This window comes from Sinocyclocheilus rhinocerous, unplaced genomic scaffold, assembly GCF_001515625.1.
Source record: "Sinocyclocheilus rhinocerous isolate Xijiao unplaced genomic scaffold, SAMN03320098_v1.1 scaffold4229, whole genome shotgun sequence".
Taxonomy (NCBI): domain Eukaryota; kingdom Metazoa; phylum Chordata; class Actinopteri; order Cypriniformes; family Cyprinidae; genus Sinocyclocheilus; species Sinocyclocheilus rhinocerous.
Window position 1 is genome coordinate 26489 of NW_015657507.1, and position 9714 is coordinate 36202.

The 9714-nt window shown below is 35.6% G+C and overlaps 1 protein-coding gene and 1 long non-coding RNA gene across 4 annotated transcripts in view; one reads left to right on the forward strand and one right to left on the reverse strand.

Annotated features, from left to right (window-relative positions):
- The window catches only part of LOC107721205 (60S ribosomal protein L34), a 7607-nt gene extending 4879 nt beyond the window's left edge, over nucleotides 1-2728 (reverse strand). The window contains exons 1-4 of one of the 3 annotated variants that reach the window (XM_016529101.1): nucleotides 2652-2728; nucleotides 1281-1351; nucleotides 1059-1158; nucleotides 439-542 (exon numbers count right to left, since the gene is read on the reverse strand). In XM_016529101.1, coding sequence (XP_016384587.1) covers nucleotides 439-542; nucleotides 1059-1158; nucleotides 1281-1345 — 269 coding nt within the window. In that variant the 5' untranslated portion in view covers nucleotides 1346-1351; nucleotides 2652-2728. The other 2 variants (XM_016529100.1, XM_016529102.1) reach the window with 2 other exon arrangements.
- The window catches only part of LOC107721207 (uncharacterized), a 14109-nt gene extending 5809 nt beyond the window's left edge, over nucleotides 1-8300 (forward strand). The window contains exons 2-3 of the long non-coding RNA XR_001637691.1: nucleotides 5025-5029; nucleotides 8287-8300. This is a non-coding gene — a long non-coding RNA (uncharacterized LOC107721207). The remainder of the gene's footprint in view (nucleotides 1-5024; nucleotides 5030-8286) is intronic.
- The last annotated feature ends 1414 nt before the right edge of the window (nucleotides 8301-9714 follow it).

Consider the following 9714-nt stretch of genomic DNA (forward strand, 5'->3'; position numbering starts at 1 on the left):
GGCTGAATCATTCCTGAATGATTCAGCCGTTCGAACGAATCATTCATTCAATTGATTCGTTCGAACGGCTGAATCATTCAGGAATGAAGCAAGAGACTGTCTTTATGAACTGACGGAAATCTGTCGTAGCGATGGAACTTTAATCTCTGTACTCGATAATGTCAAATCATATATCATTTAAACAACAATTACGATATTAGTGTAGACAATATATTTCGCACAACCCTAACTCCTAGGCATTATAAGTTGTTTTGATTATTTGGTTTTATTATTTATTCTGGTGGGCTCTCTTTTCTCTGTTCAGGACGTTGGTCAGCTTTGCTGTGTTTAAATGTGCAATCTAAATAAAATATACTTTACATATTGAACAATTTTTGGATGAACCCATTATTAATCTAATTATATATAAACAGGCTATGCAATGTCTCAGTCAGTTACCTGTCTCGTACACACTTGGCACACATGGAACCACCATAAGCTCGGCTGACATGCTTCTTGGTTTTTGAGAGTCTCATAAGAACCTGGGGTCTCACAGCACGGATCTATTGAGGAACAAACATATGTTGAACATGTTTAAATCATGTGTTCACTTATGTCTAGTTTGATGTAAATTAAAACTATTCTGTAATCCAATCTGATGTAGCTACCAAGACTTTCAATAGATGTTAACATCTGCTATGCTATTGTAGATCATATTTTACTTGATCTCCCTAATATTAGATATAAATTACCCCAAAAGACACATTACTGATCTTATCTTTAACACTGATATACTATGCTACAAACTAAGTGGCATTAGAACTTAGAAATACTATAAAAATACTCGAGAGATTATATGAATTACTTTACTAAATATTTTTAATCTCATGAAAACATACAATTTACTCTACAACAAAGCTGTATTCAATAAACAAGAGCCAAGAAACAAACACTGCTCCTTTTCTAGATTCCACCAGATTTATTGGCTTCTACCCTCAAACACCATTTCTATCAGCGTACTTAAGATAACGGTATAGTCTACGCACACAGGAAAGAACTGTATGTAGTGCACCACTTACACCACGCAGTCTACCGGGACAGATTCCGCATGCTGACTTGGGTGCCTTGCCAGTCTTCTTGGTATACAGGTACACAATGCGGTTACCTGGCGTACGGGACCTGAGTGACAAAGCAGTCGTTAAGTACAGCTTTTGAAGTCTGCACTGAACACTATATTGCCAAAAAAAAAACGTTGGTACTTGGTGAAGATCTATTTGCATTAATGCAGGAAATACACTTACAGTCTGGTCTTGTTTGAAGCAGTGTTGTAGGAAAGCCTACGTCGGTAAGTCAGGCGCTGCACCATCTTGACCTGAAAAATTACACTTTATTTAATTATGCCTGTTCAACAGATGTCAAAGCCTGTGTGGAGTTCAGGCTAAGTAGCGGAATAAGCACCATTTAGCTTATAAGCTACAAATGTCCAAACATCTGTTAAATATGCGTTTTTACAAGTGTCCAAACATCTGTTAAATATGCGTTTTAAACAAATCAACGAATATTACAGCGGTACACTTTCACTCTGTTGTAAGATAGTAACTGTAAAATCGTAGTCCGATAGGTTCGCGTTTGTGAGGGATAAACGACAGCTTCCCAGCGTCAACTCAAACAGTAACAAAAATCCGTTATTAAATTAATTCGACTTAATATGGCAAGGATATTCTCCGAGAGAATGCGAACTATACGTAAAATTCTTAATATCATATATTTGATCTTCAAAAACGGCAGATGACAATAGATAGTTCAATCACATTTTAAGCTCAAAGACAATCCGCCATACCTGCTATCACTGTAGACGGAAGAGGAAGGACTAGATACCGGGTGAAAGTTCAAAATCTGCCCGCAACGGAAATAATACGTTTGCATAGAGCAAAATAAAAGACGTTATATAGTACTTTGCTGTTGCCAAATATTATAATAAATATTCTATAAAATAGTATATTTTGTAATTATTGTAATGTCGATTTACTAATAGAAAACACAACTGACTAAGGAAATTTTCGGATTCATGAAAATGTTCGTATTTTGAAAATGTTAGTTGGTACCATAGACTGTATAACAACAGGTTGGTACGAAAGTAATTTACACCTGCTCCCTACCATGGTAAATGGTGCATAAAATATTCAAACGTTCTGTATTCTTTTAGACAAACTGATGACACTGCAGTTTTATGAACTATGTATTAGAATGATATTTAACGAGTTCATTTGCCCTGTCTTATTTTCGTTTTTTACTCTTTAACTTTGGGTAAAACCTCTAACCTAAAACAACAAAATGAACACATTTGGATTTAGACCAAGCGGTCCGAAATTTAGCGCACATAACGTTAGGCCTTTTTGCCGCATATAGGCGTATCAGTGTGTATTTTTACCATATGGAAATTCAATATTTAAGTTCAATATCTGTCAATATTATATACGTTTAATCATTTCAGCTTTGCATGCTAACGTTAGCTTCGAAAGTGTTCACATAGGCTAACGTCAGTAGCCGTATGGGACAACTTCAGCAAACGTTTAAAAAAGTACTTTTCAAAACTTTTCATAAAATGTAAGCATTACGAAATACACAGTGGTTACGGTAGCTAATGTCTACAAATATAAAAGTATAAATACCTTTTCGACCAACGAAAGCGAAAACTCAAGGCCGTGTCTGAGGAATCACCGAGGACCGTTAACTGTCACTACGCAGCTGAGCGTTGCCATGGATACATGCTGCGTGCACTGAAGTGATGTCATTCTATCATGTGCTCATTTGATCGACACTTGCTTATAGCCACATTGGGACATAGGCTACATTACTTTTTTTTTTTTGAGCTGCACATAGTATAGCAGTCTTAAATGCAATAGCTAAAACAATAATTTTCCTAAATAAATTTCTTGTCGGCTTACCAACAGTTTAATATGTAAATGAAAATAATTAATTTATTTGTCTTACCTGTGTTATTTTCCACTTTCTTTTCTTCATGTTTTCCTTGGCTGCATTAATCACTATAACATTCTTGTAGAGCTCCTGGGATGCAACCTTATTTTCTTCATGCATGGGGAGTGCATAAACCTAATTGTAGCCTATATGGTCAATTATATTATTGATTTTGATGTTTAAATGCTGAAAACAGACTCCTGATTTGATGACATTTTTAATTACAGAAGTTACTCCTATTTTCTTTTTCCAGAAATGAAAATTATTAATTTAACATTAACTTCATTTTACAATGTATTCAAATCTATTATACTATAGTAAAAAAAATAATAATATCAATCTGCAAAACATTTTGCATTCTTTTGCATTTTGCATTCTATTATCACAGTTAAAAAAAGGGATTTTGTTTTAAGGAATGATAGCCTTTAAAATCCAATATGGGTTTATATTTTAGTTAAATTTTGTCAACTCTCTTTGTCGGAGTTGTAAGGTGTCAGGTCCAGTGTTGGGAAGGTTACTTTGGAAATGTAATAGGTTACAGATTACAAGTTACCCTATTTAAAATGTAATATGTAATGTAACTGTTTCAGTTACTTTATTAAAGTAATGTAACTGATTTCACTTGATTACTTTTCTAAATTTCTATTGTTTTCAAATTTTAATTATTTTGAAACATTTAAAGCAGGCAGGGTTAATGTTACTGTGTCACACCATAAAGCTTGGGTTTTAGTGTCTACGTCAGGTGTCATACAGACGGCAGGGTGCTCATGTATCGCAGGTCCAGGGCGCTCATGTAGTAACGCAGCTGCAGTAATGAGGAAGGTCAGTAAATACATGTTAAAAAATAAAAAAAAACATGATGAGGACTCACTTTAAATAAACTGTGTTTAACCACAATGTACTAACATTTAAATGTATAATTTGATACAATGCACTGTGCATTGTGTAAATACGTTTTTACACAGTAAATACTAAAATTATAATCAAAATGATAAAACATCTAAAATTACACTGCTAACCATACCCCTTAAACCTACCCATACCATGGAACCTGTGCCAGCCTTACCCAAATCACACCTCAGTGGCATCAAATGTTAAAAAAAAAGGGTAAAAAAAAATTCTCAGTCGTTAAAGGCATCAAATGTAAAAAAAAAAAGGGGTAAATAAAAATTCTCCCCATATGCACATAGTCGTTAAAGACACCTAATATGAAGTGGGATTGATGATGATGATTGTACTACCGGTATATTATTAGTATTACCATTAGTATTAAGCTAGTAGTAAAAGCATAATCTGAGTGCTAACTAATGTGTTCTATAATATCTAAAAGCTACAATCCTAGGGAGGCAAGAAAATAAAGAGTAAGAAAGACTATTATTTCTTCTATAACGGTAGAGAATGCAGTCAGGCAAGGCAAGACAGGCATGTCATGTACTGATGTGCAAAGGAAGTGGAATGCAGGCACGAGGAAGAATGTAGGGCTGAGGAAGGCAAAACACATCAACTTTAAACGCCATAGACCAGGCCACACATATCCAGGCCCATCATCATTACCTCCAGATCTGACAACTTACCCCAACATTTCAAGAACCATGCTGAGTTTGTAAGCCATAGCAGTTCATCTGTGATGGCACCACTGTTTCAGCTGCAGACAGAAGGTCTTCTTCACCTAAGCTTCAGAGCAGATGTAGACAGCAACAAGACCAGCTCAAGTGAACATGATACAGACATATCACACACAGACCACAGCTTAACACAAAGTTGTAGAAAGTGCCTTTTGTTTTATGAGTCCTACATAAAACTATCACCCACCCAAGCAACTACACTAATGGAAGAAACTAAGGTCCAGAGCACCTCACAAATGTGGCATGACGCCAGCATGACGCCAGAAAGCTCCAGCACAGCAAAGAAAGTACCCAAACGACCTACTACTAACCCCCAAAAATTCCGCAATGAGCACTTCTACCCAGCCTTCAAAGGTAATACTGCTACAAAATATGGCAAAGAAAATGAGGGCAATATCATCCAACTCATGAAAAGCCGAGGGCACGCTGTGGAGAGGAGAGGCCTGGTGATCCATCCTGAACATCCTTGGTTGGCAGCTAGCCCAGTCTTCCGGATGGAAAGGATGGATACTACCTCCAAGTGAGTAAAAAAAACACACACACACAAAAAAACCACATACATACATGTAGATGACAACCTAACTCATAATATGCATATAATAAAAGCACTATTTAAATTATTATAAAGTATAAATTAAATTGTAAGCACAATTTTTGCAATACAAATTCAATTCAATTTGATCAAATTATTGAACTTTGAAGTGTGACATCTTCCTTCAGGTCCAGTTGACCATGATGTGTGTGGGTCTACTGAGCTGCAAGCTGGTCATCTGGACATCAACTGAGCACCTAGAAATGGACATTCCATTTGACAAAAATTATGCAGAAGCTCATGTGCAACAGCTACAGAAATTTTACTTTTTACACATGCTGCCAGCATTAGTTGATGATTTTGCTGATAAGAAGATAAATCTGTGCAAATACCTGCAGCTTTTAAACAAGTAGAGGGTGAGGAATGTGGTACACAAGTATACAAACATACCAATACAATGTAAATAAGTTTCATCAGTTTATTTTTTAAGCAACACGAGAATGAAATACATGAAAGAATCCTGTAAATATTTTTACTGTCCACATAAGTGTACAAAAACAACATGTATTAATAACATGTATCTTGTTAATGACATTAAACTATAAGCACATGCAGTTTAAGTGATGATAAATGTTTATCTATGTGCTTGAGATAAGCTCCTCTCTTAGATTTACAAGAGCAGCACAAATTCGCAGTATTTTATCAAACTCTGGGACCAAACTAATAGGCAAAGTCTGTGAGAGAATCTTGTACACCTTTAGCCGCCTTATTGCCCGTTCAATGTGAATGCGGGCATGAGCAATGTGTCGCGTGTGGGTGACTTCCTCATTAGTCAGCTGGCACTGTTTGCGTGTAAATGCTGGCATAACTAAATTCACCTTGCGTTCCTCCAATAAGTCCCTGATAGTGAATCCACGGTCCGCCATCTCCTCATCTCCGGGCCTCAAGCAGTCCAGAAACCCTGAGTTCTGTGCAATGTACCTGTCGCTACATTTGCCACCATAAGCCTCTGAAATAAACATGGCTAATCCAGATGGAGAAGTTGCTACCAGATACTTCAGAGTATTACTGGCATAATAGTGACTGTACGATTCACTTCTTGAATCTAGATGTTTAGCCTTCTGGTTACTTATTGCATGTACATACATTTAGGGACTATGGTGATACAAAATTAATGATCGTGCTACAAGATTAATGATCAATTCTGCCAAAAAGAATAGTAGGCTACTAAACTATGTATAAGAAAAAGAGCGCGGAAAAAATACTCACCGCATACACAGTAATGTAAACCTGGCATTATGATTGTTATTGATACGTGGATGTCGTACCGAATGGTTCAATATAATATTGAGAATTGTAGTGTCCGTAAGTGTGTATTGTGAAAAGAGCTTTAAACAAATCTGTATGAGCAGTTAAACAATAAAACACATTTACCACATATGACGTCAAAAAGGCACAGATCTCAAAATCTTTTCTTGCCATGACGGCCAAAGAGATAGTACTGGATCGCCAATTCATTTGAAATCAGGAATCTCATCATCCTCCTTGTAGCATCATCCAATGAAGAACCACCAATATCTGCTACTTTTGCAACCTAAGTACAAACACAAACAAAATTATTTGTAGATGACATGCGTAAATCAGTTCACCTGCAGAGTGATCTCAGAACCTGAATTTCATTTTAGATTTTCTCTTTCTTAGTGTTTTCAAAAGTACCAACTTCAGTACCAGTCGGTACTGACATTTTTAAAACAATAGTAATCATTTTTATTTATATAGCGCTTTTCCAACACCCAAAATGTAGCGATACCAGCATTTCCAGCACTTGTGTTCACGCGTTTAACAGATATGTCTGTGATTGACTACAATAATCATCGTGTTGTGTAGTGTTGTCAAAGGTACCGACTTCGGTATCAGCTGGTATTGAAATTTTAAAAATGTTACGATACCAGCAATTTCCTGCGAGCATTTTGAGTGGATTCTTAAAACACCTCTGATTGGCCATTGTTTTCACCTGCTCAACAAATGTGTCTGTGATTGGTACAATGATCATTGATTCACGCTCTTCACTGAGCGCTTACAGACACACATGGAAGCATTTGAAAGCCTCGTCTCAGAGGATCTGTCTATGAGCAGATATATTAGGGATCCGCTGACAGATCTGCTGATAGATGCGGATTTCAAATGCTCCTGTGTGTGTCTGTGTAAGCGCTCAGTGAAGAGCGTGAATCAATGATCATTGTACCCAATCACAGACATATCTGTTGAGCACATGAACAATGGCCAATCAGAGGTGTTTTAAGAATCCGCTCAAAAATGCTCACAAGAATCCGCTCAAAAATGCTCACAGGAAATTGCTGGTATCGTAACATTTGTAAAATTTCAATACCAGCTGATACCGAAGTCGGTACCTTTGACAACACTACTCTCTTATGTTGTTTGATTAACATTAATGACACTGACAGTAGCAGGTTTATTTAGGCTACTGTCTCTTTAAGACCTCACGCATAGATATAATATACTGATACACACTTAGATATGTAGGTAGACGCCACATTTGACTGCTCCAGACACGTCGCCATCTCGGAACGGTCCATGTGTGGTCACTTACAATAGAAACCAATGAGTTTTGTCAATCAATGAGATACCACAACATTGCGCACGCAGCCTCTAGTTGCAACAAAACGCCAAAATTTAAATTCCTGAAAAATTGGATAAACTTTCACAGGTAAGAATGTGTTGGTTTGTTTTTTCTTAGATATGTATTAACTCAATATTACAGCTTTTTAAACTATAGTAACTTTTTAATGTTGTTTGCTAACGGATTCATCTTGTTGTATTGTGATAGTTTAGCAAAATTATTGCTGAATGTGTATAACTATGGTTGCATCTCTCAAGTGTCAACAGACTGGCTCTGATCATTGCAATATGGCGGAAGGCTTGCATATCGTGGCCCATACAAACAGCCGCTAATAGGGCATCTACCTATACGTATATATGAATAGACATGCATTGTTTCTCCACTGTTTATGTTCACTTAATATATTATATATATATATATATATATATATTTATTTAATATTAGAATACTCGCCAAGATGGGCAATTTGACATTTTTGTGTGTATCAGAAAATGTACATGCGATGAGCCACTAAAAATAACTCAATTCAGTAGACGCACACTGTCTGAGAGGCAGCTTTATGTGCGCATGCTTTGGGTGTATATCAGGGGTGGCGAACTCCAGTCTTGGAGAGCCGCAGCCCTGCAGAGTTCAGCTCCAACCCTAATTAAAACTCACCTGCCTGTAGCTTCCTAATAACCCTTCAAACCTTGATTAGCTTGTTCAGGTGTGTTTGATTAGGGTTGAAGCAAAACTTGTTTTTAGTATATAAAACAATCATAAAATTGCCATAAGGAAAAAATTATAGATTACAAATGATTGATTATTGTCCAGCAGTGTATTTGACTTCTTATAGCAAATTCAAAGTAAGAGATAAGAAAAGAATTCCTTCTAAAAAAAAAAAATAATAATAATAATAATAATACATACATACATAGGCCTACATAAAAGTATTGTATTTGGCATTTCGGTCACTTCTGAAATGGCTACATCCCTACTGTGACAAAATGTTAGCCTATATAATACTTTTAAAGCTCTTAAAAGTATTATGTATAAGCTCTTGGCTTACATAAATGTCTACATATGCAATGTCATGCCATAGCATCATTAAAATAGCATCTAACAATGAACAAAAGTGTTTTTTTTCCCCTCTAACCTAGAGTTTCAATCTAATTTAATCGTTCTGAATTTGCAAAAATCGTTCTTAAATCGAATCGAAAAACCTATGGATCGTGAATCGAATCGATTCACTGTCTACCCAAAGATTCACAGCCCTACTATACAGTGTTAATTTACATTTGATAACTGTACACTAGAGCCCGACCGATATGGTTTTTTTGGGGTCAATACCCGATATTTAGAGGTTTTAAAAAAATGCCGATATCGATATATCGGCCGCTATTCTTTGTGTATATTATAGTACAGTACCAGTCAAAAGCTTAGATTTTTTGTCTTGTTTCCAGCCAAAATATCTAAAAATCTTAAATCAAGAAGGATTTTCTAGACAAGTAAAAATTATTGTCTTGTTTTCAGAAAAAACAAGTTGAATTTAAGTGAGTTTTTACTTGAAACAAGCTAAATAATCTGCCAATGGGGTAAGCAAAATAATCTTGTTTTCTGTTTGAAATAAGATTATTTTGCTTACCCCATTGGCAGATTATTTTTTACTTGTCTAGAAAATCCTTCTTGATTTAAGAATTTTTAGATATTTTGGCTGGAAACAAGACAAAAAATCTAAGCTAGAAAAGCATTTTTTGCAGTGTACCTGAATATTACTGTTATACCAACTGAATAAACTTTTTACTTCACTTGTATCTTTTTACTATTGTATTTATTTGTGCTGTTCATATTTTATTACTTACTGTTCACTTGTCTTTGATAATGTATGAATTTTAAATTAGTCAGTCTAGTATTTTATTTTTTTGGTATAAAATTTGAGAATTGTGAAATTTTACTGTTATCTAAAATGTTGGTGTCAC